We start from the raw sequence: 25,743 nt of genomic DNA, 5'->3' as shown, positions 1-25,743 counted from the left end.
AACCCTCCATATATGGTATTATGATTAATACAAAGCACTTCTGATTCTGATTAATACACTGCTTACTTGATTCCCTGTGACGCGTGTTCTAATCAAGTCATATCCGCCTCAAAGTAACGGGACATGGAAAACATCGAATGGCATTTACAAGATTTCCAAGATTCAAAATCACGTGTCACATTCGGCTCGAGGCCCTCTGCCGTCATAATACACAATACATAGAGGAAACAAAATCATGTCTCTTTTGACCCCATAGGCATTGTTGAAATAGCCACACACAGTCGTAAAGTGACATTCGAAATATGTAATAAAGTATTCCTTGAACAAGTTAGGATCCAAAAACACAATATCACCACCCTAACTGGACCTGTGTCACGAGAAGGAAAAACATCCACCTACGACTTCGTTGACGGGTTTACGAGGTTGTCATGGCTCGGCTGTGGCAGACGATGACGTTCTCCTGACCCCGTGATGTTAAAGTGAGCAGCTGCCACTACCGTTACAAGCACACAAGCCTTTGGTGAGGGTTCCGATGGGTCTGTTACCAATACTTATCGGTCTGCTCGCCATACAGGTGACCTGGCTGGGATTCAGTGATGGTAAGTTCATAGGTATAAACTGGGGTGAGCTACTTTGATTAGTTAAGAGGCTGAAAACATTTTTTGAGTGGACCTTTTTAAACGAAACAAGTAACCAATTCCATATGAAAATACAATTTTGATCATTTTGTTAAAATTGTCATTGTTTTTTTCTCTGATGTTATCATGTACGTTTCATTTACTGCACTGCTAAGCCATGAAAGAGCGCACTGTTTCTTATTTGATCTTGGGCGAAAACCACAAGGGGCTTGTAACGCAAAAACTAACACCAAGGTGCACCTTTTCACTTGTCACAGCACCAAACGAAAGGATATTCTATTATGTAGTGCTAATACCCCAGCCTCGGACAGTATAGGGATATACCTCGAGACTATTTTTTGCGTTCCACGCCCCTGTGGGCGAAAACATCAGATCCCTTGAAACAATATTGGTCCCATTATATAGCTTTTGTGGTGACTGGCCTTTGTAGACAAGACATTGCAAATGTATCAGTATGTTGAAATTAAAATTCTCAAAGGAAAATAAATATAACCATGTTGATATATTAAATGAATACTAAAATATAATGTACTTTTGGAATATAAAAAATATATGACGTCATAAATATGTTTCGCCATTTGACATGCACGTTTATTTAATATGACAGATGTGGTTCAGGGTATGGATGCATCCATTGTACTCTATCTACAGCCAGGTTATTTCCTCATATACCTGAAAACGTGTGTGCAGATACAGTCACCTTGACCTTCAAACCATGTGGGAGGTGGGGAGTCCAAGGGGTTAAAAGCGTTCGCTCGTCAAGCCGAAGGTCCGGGTTCGATTCCCAACGTGGGTACATTGTGTGAAGCCCATTTCTGGTGTCCCCCGCCATGATATTGTTGGAATATTGCTAAAAGCGACGTAAAACACAACTCACTCACTTCAAACCATGTACTGCACCACACATTCAACCCATTGAGATTCCGGGGGGAAAAATGGGTCCACAGAAAACCATGCATGTGGTCGTATGCCGACTGCGTTGAGCGATACTCCTGGTATCATTCACTGGATTGCTTGGTACAGGCCAACATCAAATACTGTGAACCCAAATGTTCGACAAACAAATATATCTCAACTTAAAATGCACATTTTCTGTTCCAAATAGGAGCTGTCCCGTCTACGGTCAAATACCATCGACCCCATGGCCCTGCCGCCGGGGTCCCAGCAAGTAGTGGTATACCTCCAGTGAAACCACTACCCAGAAATGTTGGACCTACATCTACACCCGCCACTGCAAAAGCCCTAACTCCAGCGGCATCGGTAACAGCGTCAGCTACATCCTCGGCCAAAGCAAAGGGCTTCTGCTGCCAAGGAAGACCGTTATCTTCACTCCTTAACGAAGATTACGACATTCATGGTGAAACTGAATTCGTTCTTGGAACTGACTATCGGTTCCATAACCAAGCAACTAACCGATCTCACGAGCCAAATGGCAGAAGTCCGTGGCAGCCTTGAAAATTTGGTGAACAATACCAACACACAGCCATCTATTCCATCCATTCCACCACCCGTACCTGTTCTACCTGTCTTAAATCCGCCAACCACACCCAAGCCCACGCCTCCACCACCACCACCACCGCCATCAGCCCCGCGACCTAAACCCAAACCTATACAGGCTCTCAAACCCGCGCCACGCCCTGCCCCCAAACCGGCGCCACGCCCTGCCCCAAGACCTTCAAGGCCGACTCCTGTGAGACAACCCATACAGCGTTACATGCCATCTTACCCTATGCAGTTCAAACCTGCAGTGGTTCCAGCAGCTCGGAAACCGGCCATTACTCAGCAACGACGTATGGATTACTACCATGGGTCAGGCGATAAAAGCTTACGGTGGCCAGGAAATAATGAATTTCATCCCTGGTGGAAGAATTGGTGGAGCAACAACTTCCAAGGTTTCTACCCAGAAACTTCCGGGGATACGTCATCCGCATCGTCATTCGGATCAAGGAGATCACAGTTCGGGTCGACAAATCAGTTTGGATCACAGTTCGGTGGCCAGTCCTCTTTTGGAGATACGTCACAGTTCGGCGCTAGGTCACAGTTTGGAAGTATGCCTCAGTTTGGAGGGTCAAAATTCAGCCCTACATCTCAGTTTGGAAGTGTGCCTCAGTATGGTGGGTCACAGTTCGGCAGTTTCGGCTCCTATCCTGGTGGTACTGCTGCTGCTTGGATGTCAGCAAACCGGAAGTCCAGGGAACCAGGTGAAACAGAAGGGAAGGGAAGGGGTTCCTCGGCGGGGTCTGCAGCCGAATATAGATAGATCCACACAGAGTAACTCGGCAATCTTATTAAAATCTTATCTTAACTCTGAACATTTCGCTAAACTGAAATGTGTGGACATCCAATATTAAAGGTGAAGTCAGGACGACCTTTTATGAAATTTGACGGACGAATGAAATGACAAAGAAGAAGCCGATATTAATCAATCAGAAGGCAGCTTTCCAGATCCATGTGCCACCAGTTATAGCTCTGGCGACGTCAGTTTCAGTCAACCAGAAAATAGATCTCGAAACAAAATTGGAAAACTCAACCAAAGAATATTCTAGGATGCACGGCGGAATTGCACTTTTTTCGTTCAAATGTACATCACCCTGAAGCGAGAAACAGACGATGACATTTGGCGGAATAAATCTATACTCCGGACCTGTCTTCGGAATAACCAGTGTTAACCTTTTCGAGGTTGCACGATTAAAAAACATCGACTGTCACTCTGTGATAAGCGACGCTCTGATTGGTCTGATCTTTGTTTAGTGGTAATGAGAAGTAAGATAAGATTTTAATGAAAACTGGGATTCTCAGCCTTTTCCATTGCGTGATTGAAGAAGACATGTTTCAAAATTGTAACAATTCACATTGTCTATCACTGTATTCATCCTGATAGTCAAAGTATCGGACAACAAGTAAATCTTACGCAAAAGAAGGCGTAAATCCCTATTTATTCCATCCTCCAGTGGGAAATATCTTGTTGCGAGTCAACTCTTGACAGTACACGTGTCCAATCCATGTGTAGTTTTGACATAAAGATAACTCTCTGACTCACAACACACGGAATGCGTTTCACTCCATCAGATAGTCACCTTATAATCATGCACCAGGAGTGATATCATACATAGTATATATAAGACAATAAAACGTTGAAATTATCACATTATATTTGTCATTTTTGTTTGTATATGCGAACTTGTGAGAATACTTCTTCCTCTTCTTTTGACCAAATACCCTCGCTTTGGCTTTCAAAATGCGTCAATGGCAAACGGACTTAGTAGCACACCAGGATCACAGCGGAAGACCTAAAGATTTGGTTTTACATAGTGTGTCCATATACTGGGAATCGATCCTTAATTGGTCCTCTGCGGGACCACGCTTTACTTCTGACTACTCCCCCGCCTTGATATTGCTTAAATATTGCTAAAAACTAAACTCGGTAGGTACTAGGTACTCACTAGGTAGTAAGTACGGTGTCATCTGTGTTGCATTCAGTGTACACATTGCTTAGACTGAAGACAAACGGCCAAACTGTACACTGACCAGTTAAGGGCCTGTGTGTCCCTTTGGACCAAACGAGCTTGTTGGTTTCAATTTGAATTATTGTCGTCTGCTATAGTTCCATGCATATAACGTCACAGGGGCGTGTCACGCTTAGAAACTGCGTTAGAAAGACATATAGGTATTTAGACCCTACCCTAGTATAGTACTAGGGGAGGCTCTATATACCTATATGTCTTTCTAACGCTGTTTCTAACTAGGGTAGGGCTTATATACGTATATGTCTTTCTAACGCTGTTTCTAAGCGTTACACGCCCCTGTGTATAACGTTAACTGGCGACAATACAACACTCTATCTGCTACACCTCCGTAGTAGCTTCCGAGATTCTAAGTTTCGGTATGAGTGAGCCAAATATTCAAACCAACCATTTACGATATAATGGTATTATACCACACACACATACTGTATCAAGTACGGATATTAAAATCCGTGCCCCTAGCTTAATTGTTTAAGGGAAGTTTATGCAGTGAGTTGTAATATCGGTACTCTAAAAATGTAGGTTGAAATAGAATTTCTTATAAAAACATTTTCTGCAGGCATAGCAACATATGGACACTTGACACTCACGTTATATTTGGAATTACACTTTCTCAGTAAAGTACAGATTGTAGTACTTTTGTTGGGTTGAGTCCCAACCAGGGCCTAGATTTTCGAATCTTCATTAGCGCTAAGATAGTCTAAGTTAATGTATAGGGCTTACGACTATCTTAGCGCTAAGAGTGCTTCGAAAATCTAGGCCCTGGATTCGAACCCACACTCTCAGGGTTGGGTATCCAACAAAAGTACTAAAATCTGTATTTTACTGAGAAAGTGTAATCGCAAATATAACATGTGTTACATTTGACCACTTTCTAATTGGGATTGTGTATTCATAACATATCTGATTGGTTGACGGGCGATCGGTCGGAACTATGCATATTGGTCGGAAACAACCTCCAACATTGCAATAATGTATCCGCCCTGTCTGACTGCACAGTGGTGGTTCAGTCCGAATCATTCGCAACTACTCGCCTCTTTCCGTGACATACAAGAAGACGGACTTGCCGGAATGACACGAGTAGTTACGAATGAATCCCATAATCAACTGTAAAATAAGGGAGGCTACTCTGTTCTACAGCCGACTGCATCAACAAAGATGGCTAAACATTCGGGCCTGGTGGACGAGTTGAAAGTGCAATAGATGCCAAGAGTGTGTCAATGTTGGTGGATTAATGATACAGACGCTCACGTAATATAACAGACAGGTATATTTCATCTACATTATGTTGATGTTAATATTGATAAACATTCAGAAACAATTCATGACTTCTTTGCTAACAGTAACAACCACAACGTGATTTACAGGTCATCGCATCGGTTCACAGTTTCATTGTGTTTCCGGGCCGGTCAAAATTGAGCGTTTTAGTCTTGAAACGCCCCTTTCCGTTTCGGAACTGAAAGGTATTTAAATTGATAGACCTAACTGTCCACAGAATCGTAACAAGGATGTCTACACAGGGCTATCACCGGAAATATTCCCATCTGAAGTCTATCGTAGTTATAAATGTATATTATTAGAGATTAAGTGTTGTAGCATTTGTTTAAAGACAAAAGCTTATTTGACAGGTAATCATTGTGTATCCTATATATAACACCCATTTTATCCCCAGTTTTGAAGATTCCCTATTCTTGGCAGTACCATCGTCCATGGTGTAAAAGATGATATGTAAATTATTGTGTATAAGTAGATTACCAAAACTGAATTCCGCAATTAAATATCATCTCACCTTTCATAAATTTATTGTCAGAATGTTCTGTTGTCCGCTGCTTTCCAATGCAGCGAACATTTCATGTCTGTCCGCCAGCGCGAGAGGGAGAAGTGACGTACCATGTTTTCGGGTTACTCGTTATATAGCATGGGGTCACGACCTTGTATGGAAGCCCAGGAGATGTATTCACATTCAACATTGTCAACAAATACGTGGCATTTTAATAAAAAGTCAAGCAAACTGGTTATTTTTTTCTTGATTATTTGAGTGGGTTTTTTGTGTGTGAAATTCACATATTTACAGGTAAGTTATTCAATCATGTGCACATTCATTCTTCTTGTCTGCTTGGCACGCCATGGCAGGGACAATAAAACACGTCATGTCTGCGCAGTACAGTGACATCGCAGCAGTATTTTAAATGAACCCAGTGGTCACAAGCCGAGACGAATTCTGCAACACGGGGAAAAAAAATATGTAAGAGATGACCAATTCGGTCTTCCATAGTTTTTTTATTACGTCGGCAACATTCCATTAGTGTCACGTGATCTGCTTGGCTTTTCACTCTAGCACACAATGGTCCGCTTGACAAGATACAAGCTTTATTTCAAAAGTTATGATCACATTTATGAAGGTTCTGAAAGTGCATTACGTTCTAGGGTAGAACTTTTAGTACTTTGAAAGAAATATAGGTCACAACTTACGTAAAAGCTGGATATTTCAAACATTTTGTGTCCCAGAAGCTTCTGCACTGGAGACGGTGTTTACAGGTGGCGCTGTCATCTCACTGTACGCGAGAAATTACGGGAAAAAGACATACCCCGAAAACGTGGTTCCCCCGAAAACATGGTACGGCACGGTATTTCACAAATTCGATCTACAATTGCTCATTTTGCATCATATTCAAGCTTGTTTCAAAGAAAGTGTAATATTATTTTCAGGATAAAATGACAGTCAGATTGGATGTAAAGACTGAAGTAAATGTACATCCCCCTGTTGATGGATTTGTGTTTACATGAACTATCATCCTGAAGATGCACTCTTTAACAGGGAGATAACTCATGAGAAGCCAACATGTAGAATGTGGCTTTACACTTGACAATAGTAACGATCCATAAATTAGTACAAATAAGTCATCTTGTCAACAAAACAAAAATTTCGACAAACATATCACACAACATCCAAATTCACTGGTTTGTTGTTCAATGCCGCACTCAGCAATATTCCCAGCTATATGGCGGCGGTCTGTAAATAATCAAGTCTGGACCAGTCAATCCAGTGAGCAGCAGCATGAACATTGATCTTCGCAATTGGGATACGATGACGTGTGTCAACCAAGTCAGCGAGTCTGACCACCCGATCCCGTTTGTCGCTTCTTACAATAAGCATGGGTTACTGAAGACCAACTATATAACCCGGATCTTCTGTAAAATCAGCAGTACTTGTCTTGTGTCAAGTTCAGCCGAAGATTAACCCTGAGCAAATATTGACTGCCAAATCAAAATGAAGAATTCATGGATTCTAGAGCCAGTCCATCCAACACTAACCTCTTGATTCATTCCTGTGGTTGGTTGCAAAAATGAAAATGAAAACAAGGGCAAGTAATTTGAGATTTTGCAAAACTTACGAATGGATCTACGTATTTGTGTAGGTTTACTGAAATGAGTTCAAAGGAGATATGGAAGCAGGGAGAGGGGTTTGAGGAATGAATGTTGCATTCTCCTGTAGTCATTACTGTTCATTGTGTATTAAAGTGATTTGTATGTAATCGTCTATGAGTAATGATCCTCATCACTGTGGTAAGAGGTTAAAACAGCAGTCACATTGGTCAGATCTGACTCATTGAAGCTGAAATAGAAATTTACTTGAAAGCCGAGGTTCTGCATGTTGTGGATGTGTAAGCAATATTTTGTCATTCTTTCACTAGTATAGGGCAAACCAAGTATTTTTATGTTTTATGGACAGACCTGCAAAGACTTTTTAGATCCTTAGACAAAGCGTTGACACATGTCATGGGTTCCCAATTGCGCGCAGATCGATGCTCATGCTGTTGATCACTGGCTTGTCTGGTCCAGACTCGATTATTTGCAGACCGCCGCCATATAGCTGGAATATTGCTGAGTGCGGCGTAAAACTAAATTCACTCACTCACCCTTTGACAAAGCATATATTGCATATTTCGTTTTCTCCATTTCTCAGCTGTTTCTGTGCATTTTATAAAATCTGATATGAAGGAAGTATGTGTGGTATTTAGTTTAACAATATTCATGTTGAGGCATATTTTGATATTCACATATGCCATAATTTCTAGTGTTGATGCATTTTTGACTCTTCAGAAACAACATGGCCTATGAACCTCAAACTTGCTATGAATTTTAACACCTATGGTGTCTCTACTATTTGCCCACAGAATTCTAGTTCCAACACGAACATGGTCACCATTATTTCTTCATTATTCAATTCAGATATAGTGCCACAAACTGTGGCTCTGTATTTCTGAACACTAAATTACATGAATGATACTGTGGTATGATATGGCTTCAGGATGGATGAAACTGCCATGGAAATTCTCTTTGATGGCAAGCACGGTCTGAGTCTGAAACAAGGTCTCAATAGGCTGTATAAGGACAAGACTCTGTGTGATGTGACCTTGACCTCCAGTGATGGCGTGGACATTCAAGCTCATTGGCTGGTTCTGGCAGCACATTCAGATTTTCTTCGGCATCTGGCAGTCAGCAGGAATGTGATGCAGTCCATAGTGTCAGACACAGGCAGCCTGAAACTAAGTAAGCTATCACTGTTCTCTGCAAATTATTTTCTACGTGATGTTGTGTGGGGCTAAAGTATGCATTATGCTTTATGTTTGAATATGGCCTTTGGTGTTAGCCACATGATTGATTCCTGACAATTCAAATACCATTTATAATGGCAATTTCTTGGTTTAACAACATGATCCTGCAGTTTAAGACAGATAGCAAGGTTAAATCTTATTCAAATATACTCAGACATATTACAATGCCAAATTAGGCAATTATTCCCTGGAGTATGCTTCTGTATTCAGATATATGTTACATGTTTGTAGAGTATATTCATGATATTAGTTTAAACTATATTGATTCATATTAGGTATAGTGATACTGCTGTTGAATTCCAATACATCAATGTACACTTTTCTTAAGTGTTGATGCTGCAGATGTAAAGCAACTGTCCCTATACATCAACATATTGTCAAACATTCTTATATGATTTAATAATGATGCTATTCTAGGCATTCATTAGTGACCCACAAGGCAATAAAATTGTAATCTCCCAAAATAACGAATTGCTGCAAAAAATATGCATAACATTGAGCATGAATGCCAAGGGGACCTTGTCATAATTCTATTGTTAAAAGGTAAAGACTTAGTGGGGTCTTATATAAATACAGTACAATAGGACTGCAGAAGCCCCTTAATTTCAAGCACTACATGACCCTAGTACTACATCAGGTTTGTCACAGATGCAGTTTTCAGTGGGTGAATGAAAGAATTGACATGTTTAAACAAACATGGGTATTCTTAATCTATGAGTACAGTAATTATGGTTTCAGATATAGAGTCGGAGATACTGAAGATGATGCTGGACTATCTCTACACTGGGGAGCTTGTGGTCACCAAGGACACTCTGCACAAGATAAAGATGGCCGCCAAGGTATTACAGCTGTCCAAAGCTCTTGCCTTGCTGGAGCAGTCTCACTTGTCAGGCTTGGGTGATCAGAGCTTTGAAGCTGAGTCCAAAATACTGCAGCCAACTGCATCACTTCAGGCACCGGTCATTGAACAACAGCAGCTCCAGAGTCCAGACGACCAGGGGTTTGCTGTTATGGGAACATTAACACAGTCGCCCGCATCATATGGTCAGGTTCAGTCAATGCAGTCACCTGCACCATTTGTCCAAGTGCAGTCAACTGCCTCACCCATGTTATATTCCCAGGGTTATCTCCAAAGCCAACACTATGACAATGATTCCCATAGAATGCAGCAACCTGCAACAGTGTTGAAGGAGGAAGCATCACCTTTACTACCTACCATTTTATCTGTGGAATCTATTAGTAACAGTCAAACAGCATTTAGCTCCCCATCATTCAGTAATGCATATCTAGACCAAAGACCTCACACCAAGGACAGTTCTCATGAACATGAATCTGGTGAGCCAGGTAGAAGGAGAAGTGAGCCCACTAGGCAGCTCTTGGATGAAGCTCAGATAGTAGCTGGGAAGAGACCAGGTGGAGATAGGAATTCATGGTGCTTATTCAGGTCTGCTGGAAAAGACCAAGCTGTCATTCAAACAAAAAGAGGAAGACCACAAACAGTATTTAAAGGATTAAACATTAACAGATTTCAATATTCCTCTGCAAAGTATGTGAATCTTAGTACAAAGAAAAAGAGTTCTGCAACAGAAAAACAGATGAATCAAAAACAGATGAATAAAAAAAAGTCATCTAGTCCTTTTGTGTTAGAAGCTGTGAAAACATATCTCTCCCAAAAAGGATCATTGAATGAACATAAAGAAGGGGAATCTTCACATTTGAGCTCAGAAGTTGCACCAGAAGATATGACAGCACAAAATACATGTCCATATTCAAGTGGGTCATGTAGTTCTACACGAGCAGTGTTGAAGTAGACCTAGGGCTCGTGGAAGACCGAACAGTTTGATGGCCTGGATTATGCCATATATGAGAATCCTGACACCTCTGATACTGATTCCTGTGGAAACTCTTTATCTCACTGTGCTCAAGACAAAGCTAGAAATTGTAGAGCCAGAAAAATCATCACCTCAAAACTTCAGAAACATTCATCATCTATGTCATATTACAGATTCACAAGTGTATTAAGGAGTAAATATTTACTTTCTCAATATGTCCAAAACATGTGTATTAGGAAGACAGAAATGTCACCATTTCGGTGCAAGGTGTGTAAGAGAAAGTTCAAGCACCTCAGTTCATTGAAATATCACTGTTTGTCAACACACTTATCAAAAGTCAGAAGATTAAAAAGAAATCCTCAAACAGGGGCTCTAAGCTCAAGTCCACCCTCCAGTCAAACATCTATGATGGAATACAACTCTGTTCCAACCCAACACAGAACAGGAAATTCAAGGACAAAAGGGCGTTCATTGACATTAAGGGCAAAAGGAAAATCATTGACCAGAGGAACTTCACAGGCACCAGCAAGTGATGGTAAGGCCCAAAGGACCAGGAAGAGCAGATCTTGGGAGTTTGTTCTATCGAATATTACTGAAGGTTCTGGCCAGGTGGGAGAGTGGAGGAAGTCAAGAAGGATCTCAACACAACAAGATCACACAGCTAACATAGTAAGTTGATTATTTTATTGGAAATAGGATTACTGTCTATCAGTGGTGTTCCGATGATCGGAAATAATCGAAAATCGATCGAAAGATGGATTTAAAATAATTATCGATTGTAAAAAACATTTTCGATTAATCACAGTTGTGTTGTTTTAGTATAACACACTTGAATGAAGTAAACTAACCATTAAATTTTCGACGAATATTCACAAACAAACATGCGCTCAACAGTGTAAAGCTATGTGCATTGTATTCATAGTTTTGCATTCATCACAACGGTAAATATTACTGTAACCTGTATATGAATATATCTTGCATCTATTGTGAACTAAATGAGATATACTGATAGATATTTGTTGTATAAATAAACAGAATAATTACATTAACATCAATTAGAAAAAAACTGGGGGAAAACCCTTAGAATTGGTGATTACAATAAAAATGTACATATTTCGATTACAATCGATAATCGTTCACCACAGGTCCTCCGATAATCGACATTCTACCATGGCTACATGAAATGCTCGAATTTGATTGGTCAAGCCATAAATTCAGACGGTATCAATTTGGATTGAAAATGCGTCTGATTTCACGGCGTTTCACTGCGCACATATACAACACTGCCGTACTACTTCAGCTTGGCCACCAACATGACTAATATCAACACAACAGACGTGATGGAAATGCTGATGAAACATTTATTAAAACTCGTAAAATACAATTATACGATTTCTCCTCCACAATTATTAGGGGACCTTACTATCATAATTATTACCTTCTATTATAAAAATATTCAAACTCAATTACAATACACAGCCCCAAACAAAAAAATTACAATATCTAACATATAAATCAGAAAACCTTGTAAAAATACATCCCTATCTATCCCTATTTGTGCGGCAAAACGTTCGTAAACATTTACCTACCTGGTAAATGGTATATTTGTTTCCGTTTAGAATGGGAAATTAATGCAAGATAACGGTCAGGCGAAACACAAAATTTGCCACTCATACTCAATCATGTCCCGTTGCATCGTTCAAAATGTCAAAAACTGAACCGCGAGAATTCAGTTCTCTGCCACCTTCCCCGAAGGCTGTCACTGCTATGTTCGTACAGTTTGAAAAGGTTGGCCACAATCCAGTCCCAAATGATGAGAACAATGTTCCAAGGAATCCCAAGTTAGTCGCATGTACACAAAGCTGCACTGTCACTCTTCCTCGCATGCCGGGGTGGAGGCACGTACGTGAAATCATGATCGACACTCGCCGGTCATAAAAATCAACAGTCATTGATGCGTTACAGGTTATAGGTCGATCAGAAAAGGATCTATTCTTCCATTCTGCAGGGTTCAGGTTCGACAGTCAGTCAAGTATTTTCCACTGTTACTTCGAATTTCAACCTTTCGCAAAATGTAAAGACTGGCTCATCCGCCATTTCGAACTGTTGCGTAACTGTCTACTTTCAAGAAAATAAGTAGTTCAGACGATTCCATTATACTGTGGCCAGGGGGGGTACAGTAATACGGCACACAAAACAATAGGCTGGTTTCGGTCTTGTGGAGTTATGATTATAAAAACCAAGCTCTTAGGTGTTACATTATTGCATTGCATAAACAGTAGTTTGTTTTCTTTGGACAGAATGTTTTTTATGTTGCAATGTTAAAAAAATACGAACGGAACCTACCACTCCTTTATCAGACGAGTTCAATTTGCCTCTCATCCATGCCGGATTACGCAGTGTCTTCCGCAGGACCAGGAAGTTCGATGTTAAATCGGTTATGGTAGAATGGAGATAAACATACTGTGTTTGGAAATTAGATGAATGTTAGACCGAATTGATAGTCTCTAAATTAATCATTTGAAACCTCACGCTACGCATTCGGCTTCAAATAAAATTTAGAGACTATCAATTCGGTTTAACATTCATCTAATTTCCAAACACAGTACGTTTATCTCCTAAGTGGATTTGGTTTCCCGATTCCCAACACTACTGACTATTATGGTTCTACACGATACATTGATTGCTTTCTTCACTGTGCCATGATGGTCATCTTCTGCTATCTTAAAGTAATAGTTTTATGTTTAAAGTACATGTCATTTCTTAACATATGTATAGCTGAAACACAGAATGTGGTGAAGGCAATCGATACATATTATGACATGACAACTTCAGCATGTTCGGAAAGCTTCCTTGTGATTGTGCTGGTAACTGAAGTGGTAACTGCTGGTCTGTTATGATTGTAATGCTGGTTGCTTTTTGAGTTTTAATTAATAGATTGACAACAGAAAGCTATGTGACCTGAGCTGTTAGTTATAGTCAATGTATTTTTGGTTGAAGTAATTTCTTAAATATATTGTCTTGGCCAGAATTTAACATTGACCACTGCATTGTCAGTCAATTGATATAAGTGTTCGGAAGGTTTTGTAATAGCGGGAAGCATTTTGGTCATATTTGACAAAATTAGGGTTTTTAGTAGTGATTCAAGAGCAGAACTGGTTCCCAGTAAAGCATGTTTGTTGAAAGAGGTGAGTGAACAGATCAAGCAATTGTACCCTAACAACTGGGCAGGGGTGGAAAGTTGGCAAGTTGATTTGTATATCACACTCTACCGGTGTTCAGTTGACTTTCCAATGTTAATTATGTTATTTTTCCTTATCCTGACTCATGCTTATTGCTTGTCTCCTTCCTTTTGCGAACGTTAGTGGAACACTTGTATCTTCTAATGAAGCTCCCTTCAATAAAAACAGATGAGTTATCTGTCTGGCCGTTTTGGCGGGAAAAGTGGCGCCACCGCTCCCACATGCTTCACTCTCTCCTTCTTCGCCCTAGTGGACGGTTGAGAGAGTGCCTGTGTCTTCTATACGGCACTATATCCTTTTATTTATTAGTTATTACCCTATACATTACCTTTCTAGGGGTTTAGGGAGTATCCTTCAACAATATGGTTTGAAATTTATTCGTATTTTTCACTGTTTATTCACGGTTTTGTCCGTGTTTGTTCAGTTGTTTACATTTCATGAAAACCTGTTTTCGTTGTAGGTTCCGATTCTCTGCTGCAGACCCGCATTTATTGTGCCCTAGCTGCACAACACCATGTACTTCCAGCTCTCGCTGCAACCTTTGTCAGCATTTAACCAATATTGAATTTAATAAATATATTTTCTGCATAAGACAAGTCCAGACGACTTTTTCAAGTCATGGATAAGCCGGCTGAGTCCCTCACGTGTCAACTGCTGTCAGATGACCCTCTTCCTTCCAGTGATCCGCCGGAGATGTTCTCGGAGGATGGGCGTGGGACGTTGTCCGCCACTTCGAAGAAGAGGGCTGCCCCTTCGGACATCCCTTCATCGCAGATGCAGAACGCCACGCAGGTCTCCGTGCATGTCTCCACGCAGGTCTCCACACACATCCCCAGCGGAGGATGATCAAGATACCAGCTCAGCGCCCCTGAAACAGAGGACGATGGCGGTATTATCTTCTCGGACGCAGAGATAAGATATTGGATGGCCAGCGGACTGGAGTTAGCGTCACCCTCTGAGGAAGAGAATGCAGCACTCACGTACCTGATGCAGGACAATGATGTCGACACGATCACTCTACCGCCAATTGATCCCATCTCGGAAGTTCCAGAGAACTTTGGACGCAGCCTTCAGGAAGGCAACGAGATCCCAAGCGCCGAATATTCCACAGTTCAACGCTAAGAAGTTCTCCCTACACAGTATGGACCCCTTCATGAAGGCACAAGAGATTGATGATAACTACAAGGTCATCAACGACGCCCGGACCAAGTCTTATAAGATTGACGACAAAAAGCTGGCGCAGATATAGACGATGTCCAGAAGGATGTTCTTCGGCCTGAACAGATCCAGGGCAGTGAATGAGACGCTCATAGCCAAGTTCAGGGACTCTACCGCAGAGGAGGACCGGATGATCTACTCTGCTCTACTCATGCAGAAGAAGGACCAGCAGTTTATGACGGACCATCTATCATCCATCTCAGCAGCGTTGACGTTGGCGAGACGACAAGGACTACTGGCATCCTGCACCTGGAGCGAACGCTTCACGAAGTCGCTGTACAGAGCCCCATGGTCGACATCATCCATCTTCGCAGGGGAGATTGACGACGTCGCCAAAGAAGTTGCCAAAGACTCCAGAGAAGTCCTCATGATAAAGTCCATCGATACACTAGCCAGTGTCATCAGGCAGACGTCCCAGCGCTACTCGGGCAAGTCGAAGTTCGCAGGCATCCAGAAGGCTAGAGACAAGAAAATGAGCACCTTCAAAGGAGAGATGGACTCTTTTCGTCGCCCAGCCGTGGACGCATCGCTCCAAGGTTGGGGAGCACATCTCGACGACGAAGTGTCAGCTGGGACATCGACCAAAGAGGAGAAAGATCTGCACATCAACATGCTGGAAATGAAAGCAGTACTAAACGCCATACTCCACTGGACAAACATTCTGGAGAATGCTCATCTGATGGTGCATACGGACAACTCCACAGGGGCGTTCTACATAAACAGGCAAGGATCAACTAGATCGGGGAACCTCCTGGACCTCTGTTTTCAACTGTTCAGCATAACAGACAACCTGAACATCCACATAAGAGCATGCCACATTCCAGGAGCCAAGAATGTGATAGCAGACGCACTATCCCGTCCAACGCAGCCATCCCCAACAGAATGGATGCTACATCCAGAGATCTTCAAGCAGATCATACAAGAGATGGGAGCACCACTAATAGACCTCTTCGCCACAAGATTCAACAATCAACTGATAACATTCGTCTCACCAATACCAGATCCTCGAGCATGGGCAACGGACGCTCTAAGCGACTCCTTGGAAGGACTAAACGCTTACGCGTTTCCACCACCAGCTCTAATACCGAGGGTGTTGCAGAAAATCAGCCAGACGAAGGACCTACAACTGATTTTTTGGTCGCCTTACTGGCCAGCGAGAATATGGTTCCCCATTCTCATACAAGAATTAGGACAACCTCAACTGCAACTACCAGAGTGGGCCGAATCTACTAGTACATCCTCACACAAAGCAGCGCCACGGCAACCCAGAGGTGTTCCGCTACACATTTGGATTGTATCAAGGTGCTTGAACAAGAGAGGATATTCGCCAGGGCAGCGAAAGCAGTCACACTAGCTCTCACGCGAAGTCTACACGCACCTTAATACGACTGACAAGTGGCTAAGCTTCGAGACATACGCTGTGAGGACCGGCTTTACAGCCATAAAGGCGACACACCCTCAAGTGGCGGACTACCTTTGTCACCTACGACAAACGGCGGTTAAAAGGGTCAACACTCTCAACATACCTAGCGGCATTGAGCTCAGTCATCACCATGAGGACGAGTGCAAAACTGACGAAAGTACCAGAGTTACTGGCCTTACTACGCTCTTTTTAAATTGGAGGACCAACAACAGAGATTTAAAGCGGCGTGGGACCCGTAGTTGGGACCTCAACGTAGTTCCAGACATCTCACCAGTGGCGATCACCTAGCAACAGCAGCAAGGACGAACCATTAGAGAGGACATCCTTCGAGTTCTTGACGAGAAGACGTCTTCTGTTCCTGATCACCTTAGCAACAGCAGCAAGGATGTCGGAAATACATGCTCTGGACTTCTAGAGAACACGATTTGATGAAAATCAAAACACCGTGCATATTGGACTGCGATGGGACTTCATCGCAAAGAATCAACTGCCAGGTCAACCGGACAGACAATTCCACGTCCCAGCACTATCATCAGTCCTTGGATCACAGGATATGCAGGACCTATCCTTGTGCCCAGTAAGAGCATTGAAAGTCTACCTACAAAGATCCAGGACCAGGAGACGGAAATTCAAGCGTCTTTTCGTCCCGATATCGACAGCGACACAGACTCTGGCGTCAACACTCTCTCTACATGGGAATTGCTCTATCAGGACGATAATGGAGGGCTGCTTCTGGAAATCAGACATGGTGTTTGCCAACCATTACCTGAGGGACATTGCCACCGAGGACGTCTCCGGCATTCACCATTTCGGCCCGCTGGTTGTTGCACAACAGTTGACAGTCCCTCAAAGGCGCTGAGACGAAGTCTCGCCCTTTTATCACATGACTTGCAAAAGCCTACACTCGGAAGAGTTCAGCTTTTGAGTCTATATGCACGTCTAAGGACAGACAAGCATAAGTGATATGACCTAGTACTTGTAAGGATACTCGTACAGGAAAGGGTCGCTTCTCCACTTGATGCTTGCATCAAGAGATGGAGTCGCAAAATCCACATAAAATGTTAACAGAAGCCAGGACCAAAAGTTAACAATTGTGGTCCCCCCGTCAGAGACAGCTGGAAGTACAGCAGCAGCAGAGACTAGCAGTAAAATAGAAGTGCCAACAAGAAGTTCCCATAGGGGGGTATATAAGACGTAAATCACTACATGAAATCCAGGAGTAGCTTGACCCACCACCAAATCCGACGGATTCTACAAGCAATAAGCATGAGTCAGGATAAGGAAAAATATGTAATTTTCTGAATAAAATTGATATTTTATACTTATCCTGACTCATGGATAAGCCCTCCCAACCTCCCCACTAGACACTTTGGATTTCCCTGCAAATTAAAGTGTCAGGCTCATAATTCGGAGAGAGTGAAGCATGTGGGAGCGGTGGCGCCACATTTCCCGCCAAAACGGCCAGACAGATAACTCATGAAGTGTTCCACTAACGTTCGCAAAAGGAAGGAGACAAGCAATAAGCATGAGTCAGGATAAGTATAAAATATCAATTTTATTCAGAAAATTACATGTTTATTTTAAAAAATCAACAAGAAAATGGACGGTATTGTGGAAAAATTATCACAATATCAGGGCAAGTGATATTACATGTGCCACTGTTCCGGAGTTCACTAGCAATTTTAAAGTTATTTCCACCCCAAGTGGGAAGTTTCTAACACCAAGTCCGAGCCTGCACCCAATTAATTCCCATAACTACAGGCATCTGTGGCTGGAATGCTATGAATGGAATTTGTGACAAAATGTCCTTTACTGGCTGGCTAACGGCTATCGCCGCGTAACAGGTATCGCCAACACCTGGCTGTGGCGCTTGCGCAGCCAGCTTGACTTGTAGTTGTACTTTCTACTATTTGACTTATTGAGACATCACTAAACCGATATGCTACAAAAGTTAAAATCACTGTAAGTCGATTATGACAAATTAGTAGAGGACAGGCTGATTTCATTCACACTGAATCACAGCTGTCATGTCACGCAGTGTCATCTGCATGGTCGCTGCAAGAGAGATGTGATGATAATAAAGTTCATTCAATATATATATTGAATATATATATATAAACGCTTTTATTTTTTATGAGACTACACAACTAATTAAACTGCTTTGATAGAATAGTTTACTATCAATGAGAAAATATCCTGAAACGTGTAACACTATTTCAATTTGCATAGCGATCCTTTGTTTACATAGGTTGTACAGCTCCTCGTGGTGTCATCGATGCCCTGCGGACAACAAACAATGCAACCCATTTGATGTATAAATATGTGTTGTCATAAACATTACTGTCGCAGTTGCAGAAGAATATTTAGGTAACAATGTAAAAACACTATGAAGAGTGCACAAAAAAAATTGTACAAGGCCAGTGTCTTCATATAATTACGAACATGTGCATTTGTTTACAAACAAGAGAGAAGTCTGGTCACTTGATATGCAAATTAGCCTTGTGGCAGTGATGTTATGCTAAAAAATTACGTTTTTCTTACATAAGCCTTAAATAAATTTGAAACAAATACAAAAAGATAAAGGATTAAAGGTATTTAAAAGGAATTTTTTAATGTAGACAATACTGAATATTAGACAAAGTACATTTTGTTCAAATTTTAGATGCTGACAGCGAAAAAGAGGAAACTCTATTCACCGAACAAGCTTATTTTGTCGGTACAGGCTGTAAAGAATAATGCATCAACAGTGTCAGAGGCATCAAGGAATTTTGGCGTTCCACGCAAGACAATTGACGACCATGTAAAGGGGCGACTTGGCAAGCCGGTGGGTGGTAGACCCGGTCCCTCACCCATGCTAACCGCTGAGGAGGAAACAAGCTTCGTAAATTATTTGACAAATATGTCCAACCAAGGTTTCCCGTTGACTCGTTCTATCAGTCGATCATTCATTTCAACTTTAGTCAGGAATTCCAAAAGGCCCACACTGTTTTCCAAGGATGGACCCTCTGACAGGTGGTTCAGATCATTCTTGTCTCGGCACCCTGAAATTCAGGAGCAACGACCAGAGAGACAAGATCGCTCCAGAACTAGGATGTCAAATGAGACGGTTACTTAATGTTGATGAGTCAGGGTTCAGTGGGAAGATGATGGTCAGGGAGAATGTGACCTGCCAACAAAGGACTCACACCTATCAACAGACGGTGACTTCGTCGGATCATGTGACGTCCACAGTTCGTGTATGTGCCAATAGCAGGGTATTGCCAACTATGCTTATTTTCTCTAAGTCACTGCCACATAGAAATTACACTGATGGTCTCCCTGCCGACTAGATATTTGCTAGCTCTGAACGTGGTTATGTTGACAGCAAGCTGTTTATGGAGTGGTTCACGAAGTTGTTCGTTCCCAACTGTGGACATGAGAGACTAGTTCTCCTGGACCTGAGAGAGACCAGGACTAGTTCTCAATAACCATGACTGTCATATCAAGCTTGAGCTCTTAGAATGTGCAGTTGAGAACCAAATGGAATTGCTATGCCTACGACCTCATTCTAACCACATACTGCACCCCCTAGATGTATCCATTAAAGGTGTTCATTAAAGGCCAAGTTCACAAACTTAGCTACAAAGCTGGGATTTGTCAACAGCCAAATGGTAATAGGGAAAGCTCGATTCTTGTTTGTTCAGAGCCACTCTATTGACTAGGTTTGTTCGCCTTCAGAGTCGTTCAGAAAAACGGGAATCATTCCGTTCTCTCCTCATGCCATTGACAAATCCCAGCTTGTCGCTCCGTCATTCCCCACACAGTCATATCCACCTCAGCCTTCAACCTCCAATAAACAGCCATCTCCTTCTGTCCTGTCCTGCGAAATGTGCTGGAATTTTTTAACCACCCCTTGTTTCTTCAGATTTGATACCCCTTTATCTCAGTGACATGCTAGTCCTGCCAAACGCCCCTATTCCAAGCAAGCATGAAAGTAAAACAGTTGATATTGCAAAAGTGGTGATGGGAGAGAAATGATTGAGAAAATGAAAGAGAAATGAAAGAATAAGGACGATAGATAAGAAGTAATGTTAAACAGGTGCAGAAGAAAGCAGAGAAAGAGTTAAGAAAAGCAAGAGAGGAACAAAGAAAAGAATGAGTGGAACGAAGAAGGAAATGTGGAGGGAGAACAAATGAATGACTTCTGAGAAACTGGAACAGATGAAGAAAAGATGAGAAAAAGAGGATTGCTGCAGTCAGGGCTAAAAACTTAAAAATCTGAGAAATATGAACTTTCCACTCATCCTTCTAACACTGTTCTTGCCCTATTGATCATGCATCTCAATGAATATAAATTTAAATTATTTTATTTCATAATGTTTGCTTGGAGTAAAAGTACAATAAACATTACTTACTTTGTCTTCCGTACAAAAATTTGGACAAAATTGAATTCTTTCACCATTTAAGATAGCTGAACTTAAGGGAAAAAGAAAAATGTTACTTTTGAGTCAGAAAATGTACTCGTCCTCTAGGACGAGCAAATTATGTTTTTCACTTGCCCGAAACAAATTTGACGTCTTTACTGACAAGTTGTCTTCTCTTGTTTGTGCAAACGAAGCGATACGATGTGTTTTCTTACCCCCTGAAAAAAAGTTTGATGAAAGTGTAACCCAAAGATAAGCCGACCCCTTCTACAGAGGGGTCCTCAAAATTTGGCTTATCTACGGTAATATACAGTAATAGTTAAAACCCTTGAACTGAATGTAGATGTGTGCAAATACTGATAATACTAATAAGCATTTTCCTTTTTAACTTGATTGGACCACAATTATTAAATGTCAAATTAACAGCATTTACTTTTATTTCAAAAGTAGTATATATTTGTTCCTATATATGAGAAATCACATTTCAAACTCAGTACCTACAGTCCGTTTGAGTCAGAAACGGACTGATGAATTGCAAAGTGTATCATTGTACAAAATTGCCACATAAATATAAATAGTACACATGTTTATCATTTACTAATACCCAACAGCTTTCTTACATTTGAAAATTTTCCGGACTCCACCCAAAAAGTTGTTTAAGAAACTATCATCATTGAAAACGCAAAAGTTGTTATCTGTCGCGGCGGGGTGAAACTGCAGAAACGGAACAGCCACTATCTCGTCGTGCACGGGATACACATGCCTGATGAAAAATGAAGTTGAATGCTGACGTGAAACAGTTGATGATTAAAGTTTCATATCATCCATTCAGTTACAATTGGGCAGTTACAAACAAATTAAATGAGGTGAATAAAGCATCTATGAAATTAGCTTATATCAGCATTCGTCAACATTCAGTGACACAATGAGAGTGAGTTTTGTTCTTTTAAATTTCATTTTTTTAAACTTTTTCCAGTTTTTGTTCAATATGTCAAGGTTTGAAAGACAATAGTTGTATTACCAAATTTATCATATTTGGTGAATAACATGAAAAATTCAGAAGTGGCAATGACTGCTTTTATTATTTGTTGGGAAGGCACAACATGTACTGGTGCTACCGCCCTTCCTGTTGCAGTTTTTCAGAAAAACATGATCGCCAACTGTACAGATTAACAAAACCAAATGTTTTCCCATAGATTTCTATAGTAACATTATATATTTTTAAAAATCATCCAGGCTGTCAACAGCCATTCCATGTACACATGGGTACAGTCTGGCCTTTAAACTACAATAAAAACACAAATTCTGGCTAACTGCACAGTCAGGCATTAAGGGAGCACTGTCAGAAATTTCTAATGGATGAGGGTGAAAGAGTGATGGATTTGATAGTGAGACATAGTGGTGCCTTAACCGGACTGGATGTAAATGTACTATATGTACTTACATGTCCTAGTACCATAACAGGGGTGGGGGTTGGGGTTTAGCCTAGTGGTTAAAGCGTTGGCTCGTCACGCCGAAGACCCGGGTTCGAATCCCCACATGGGTACAATGTGTGAAGCCCATTTCTGGTGTCCCCTGCCGTGATGTTGCTGGAATATTGCTAAAAGCGGTGTAAAACCAAACTCAGTCAGTCAGTCAGTACCATAACTTCTACAAGGCGGTTAAGCTTATCAAAGCAAAATTAGTGTGCTTGATTACACACTGCCAACAACAGACTTCCACCCGACTTGTCGAAATACCAAATTGGATGTGAAGGCTTCTGCGTCTGCTGTATTTGTGAAGATACACCTCCCAAGTCACCAACAGGCATTCTACAAGCTGAAAATAGCATTGAGATCATATTAAATGTCAAATCATAAAGACCATAACAGCCATAGGACATACACCATAGGACAGTTGTTGATATAATTTTGAAAGTTATATGAGTAAAAAAAAAAGGTGTATTTTTTTAAAAAAAGAAAAAAAAATTAAGTTGATCCATATGCAAAATGGGTCGAACAGAAAGAACTGATCATACGCTGCACTGTTCATATATTAAAAAAAGGGTTTGTGACATGTTCTGCTGTTGGCAGTGAACATATTTCAATTTCATACTCATGATACCCTTATCACATGACTTGACCCGCAGGAGACTAACTCAAACACCCATGCTGTTCTGGCAGTGGTGATTTAAGCCTAATTTGTTGTCAAATTCAGCAGTTCCAACAAAGTTAGAAGCCACGTAACCATTACTTTAGATTCACTGTGGGGGTCTCTTGCCACTGTTCAACCACAAAACGAAGTAACGTTCATATCCTTGATGCTAAAACAATCTATTCCACTCAAAACAGCCCTATCTTTACTCCCATTACCTTTAAATTTGCTTCTACATTAATGCCAACTTGTTTCCATGGTGAAATATAAACAGGAAAGCATGTAAAGTATGAATTACTGAAATGTGCTCGAACCCTACAGGTTACACAAAACCAAATGTTTTCCCATACACTTCTATAGAAATGTTCTATTTTTTCTTAAATCATCCAGGCTGTCAATAGCCAATCCATGTACACATGGGTACAGTCTGGCTTTTAACTACAATAAGAACACAAATTCCAGCTTACTTATGTCTATGTTCCCAGCACAGGAAGCTGGGCACATCAACCCCAGTTCCGCACCAAATGTCACGTACTTGAAAATATCTGTACACACATTATGCATAAGTCATGGTGATAAAAGTTATTGTATTAAATACTTAAAATTGTGGTCAGGTTTAATCACCGGATGGATGTTCTTTTAAAAAACAAAAAAATCTTACATATATTCATCCAATCACATTTGTCACACATCTCTATCAGGCCAGAAGTTTCCACACAACACTGGCTCAGCAAGTAAGTGATTATGATTTAGTGTAGTAGAACCTAAACAACCTGGAAACATTGGTGAATAGCTATCTATTATCAAGATAAATTTGGTGATAAATTTCATTAAGTTAAGAAACAATGGAACAAATTGTGAAAAAACACTAAATATGGCGATAACTGTTCGCCAGCTGGTAGTAAATTGAAAGTTATAATAACCATCTCGTGCAGCTGTTGAAGAAATACATCTGTTTTTCTGTTTGCAGTCACTGTTGCAGTCAGGTGAGGACAGACAGAATGAAGTTTTGGACAACACTATGCCATCCACTACTGCAGACAGCACCAGTAGTGAAATTGAAAAGCAACATGTCATGCAAGAAAATTCCAGGACAAAGGAGCCTTACAATTCTCCGAGGTATCCCTGCAGTAACTGTGGTAAACCATTCCATTTTAAAAGTAACATGCTTCGCCATTTTAAGACATGCAATAAACGAAAGGTCAAGGACGAAAAGATACCACATAGAAAGGTCATTGGCAAGCCTAAAACGATTGCCTCCAGCTCGGTGATGGCAGATGTGAAGAAATCATTGAATGGAAGAGCAAACAACTTTCAGTTGATACAGAAATATACCAATGGAACAACTTGCACTTTGTGTAACAAAACATTTTCTCGTGGTGATACCACAAGAATGCATATTCGTGCAGTCCACTTTAAGCAGAAAAGGTACACCTGTGTATGCAAGGAGGAGTTCAGCTGGAGTACAGATCTGTCAAATCATAAAAAAACATGTCAGTTGATAACACAATGAAAAGGCAATATTTTCTCTTCTTGAGTGGCTTCAAGGCACGCTTTGTTGTAATGCTTACAGATTTACAGGTAATAAGTAGTGGGTCTGATTTTTAATATAATTGGTGGGAATAAAATACTAGTCTAAGTACACTTAGGCTCACTATTATTTGTTACACTGTTATACTGAGTCTAACAAACCCTAATAGAAGGTCGCGTCGGCTAACCTTTTGAATTGACCAAATCACGAAAGATAACTTTCGCACATACCGATTAAACTCTTACCTCAAAAATGTTCCACACAATCGCCTCCAAGTGATACGCCATGATTCACAACAGTGAGGTGAGGTGAGGTGAAGTGAAATTGGGTTTAACGTCGTGCTGGAGAATATTTCCTCATATGACGACGTGCATGCGTGTGTATGTGTATGTGTGCCTGCTTGTACTAGCACAGACTTAAGCTGGTTTTATAGTGCTAGCCCACTGAGATACCATGCCGCAGTGAAACATGAATACCCCACTCAGACACATTATACTGACTCCGAGCCGACCAGTCCTTGTTGTACCCATTAATGCCGAGCGCAGGCAGGGACCAACAAGTACCATATTTTAACGTCTTTTGGTATGACGAGGTCGGGGAACGAACCCGCGACCTTCCGCTCTCCGGGCGGACGCTCTAACCACTACACCCCGGAGGCAGTCTTCACAACAGTGAGTAAACAGTCGCTGAAAATAGCATTTTTTGTCATCTTGCAGACATATAAGCTGATAGTAACCATGTCATCAGAAACCCCCAAGTGTATATACTGCAGGCCAATTATCTGTTTTTCTACACCGATTTTCGTTTGTTGAGAGATCACTGTCAGCGACTGGGGAAGAGAAAATCCAAAAACATTTTGTAAGGCACGCCGAAGCCTAAATAGTAGCCGTTGCCTGATTGATTAAATCAATTTGTCCGTCTGTTTGATTGGACGGTCATAGGTCGCTCAAAGGTTAGCTAACGCGACCTTCTACTACGGTTTGTTAGACTCAGTATAGCAGTGTAACAAATAATACTGAGCCTAAGTTTACCTAGACTGAAAATACTATTGATGGCAATAACATAAAACCTTTTTCCTGTATTAAGTGCAGGGTGGGTATAATGCTTTGTTTTGGTAGCTTAGGGGTTAACGTGTTTTCTTTTCACGCCAGTGGTGGGTGCCACTCCCCATATGGGTACA

The 25,743-nt window shown here is 41.2% G+C and overlaps 2 protein-coding genes across 3 annotated transcripts; both read left to right on the top strand.

Annotated features, from left to right (window-relative positions):
* Window positions 1-448: 448 nt before the first annotated feature.
* LOC124269996 (translation initiation factor IF-2-like) lies at window positions 449-3,784 on the top strand. Its single transcript, XM_046705015.1, has 2 exons — window positions 449-599; window positions 1,744-3,784. The coding sequence occupies exon 2, from the start codon at window positions 1,993-1,995 to the stop codon at window positions 2,896-2,898; it is 906 nt and encodes a 301-aa protein (XP_046560971.1). The 5' UTR covers window positions 449-599; window positions 1,744-1,992; the 3' UTR covers window positions 2,899-3,784.
* A 1,511-nt stretch (window positions 3,785-5,295) lies between these two features.
* Window positions 5,296-24,937, top strand: LOC124269991. Of its 2 annotated transcripts, none has more exons than XM_046705001.1 (4): window positions 5,296-5,429; window positions 8,475-8,716; window positions 9,520-11,282; window positions 24,003-24,937. In XM_046705001.1, the coding sequence occupies exons 2-3, from the start codon at window positions 8,476-8,478 to the stop codon at window positions 10,590-10,592; spliced, it is 1,314 nt and encodes a 437-aa protein (XP_046560957.1). In that variant the 5' UTR covers window positions 5,296-5,429; window position 8,475; the 3' UTR covers window positions 10,593-11,282; window positions 24,003-24,937. The 2 variants fall into 2 exon arrangements, with proteins under 2 accessions (XP_046560957.1, XP_046560959.1); XM_046705003.1 differs by lacking the exon at window positions 24,003-24,937 and adding an exon at window positions 19,159-20,718.
* The last annotated feature ends 806 nt before the right edge of the window (window positions 24,938-25,743 follow it).

The sequence above is a fragment of the Haliotis rubra genome, unplaced genomic scaffold, assembly GCF_003918875.1.
Source record: "Haliotis rubra isolate DU_JTF1 unplaced genomic scaffold, ASM391887v1 Scf149, whole genome shotgun sequence".
NCBI lineage: Eukaryota > Metazoa > Mollusca > Gastropoda > Lepetellida > Haliotidae > Haliotis > Haliotis rubra.
The sequence above is the reverse complement of the archived record's forward strand: the minus strand, read 5'-3'. Positions and strand labels throughout refer to the sequence as shown.

Excerpts from the sequence above, each read along its gene's own strand:
- LOC124269996 (XM_046705015.1), top strand. The coding sequence starts at position 1,993 with ATGGTGAAACTGAATTCGTTCTTGGAACTGACTATCGGTTCCATAACC.
- LOC124269991 (XM_046705001.1), top strand. The coding sequence starts at position 8,476 with ATGGATGAAACTGCCATGGAAATTCTCTTTGATGGCAAGCACGGTCTG. Across the intron at positions 8,717-9,519 it reads CACAGGCAGCCTGAAACTAA|ATATAGAGTCGGAGATACTG; the intron begins GTAAGCTATCAC and ends TTATGGTTTCAG.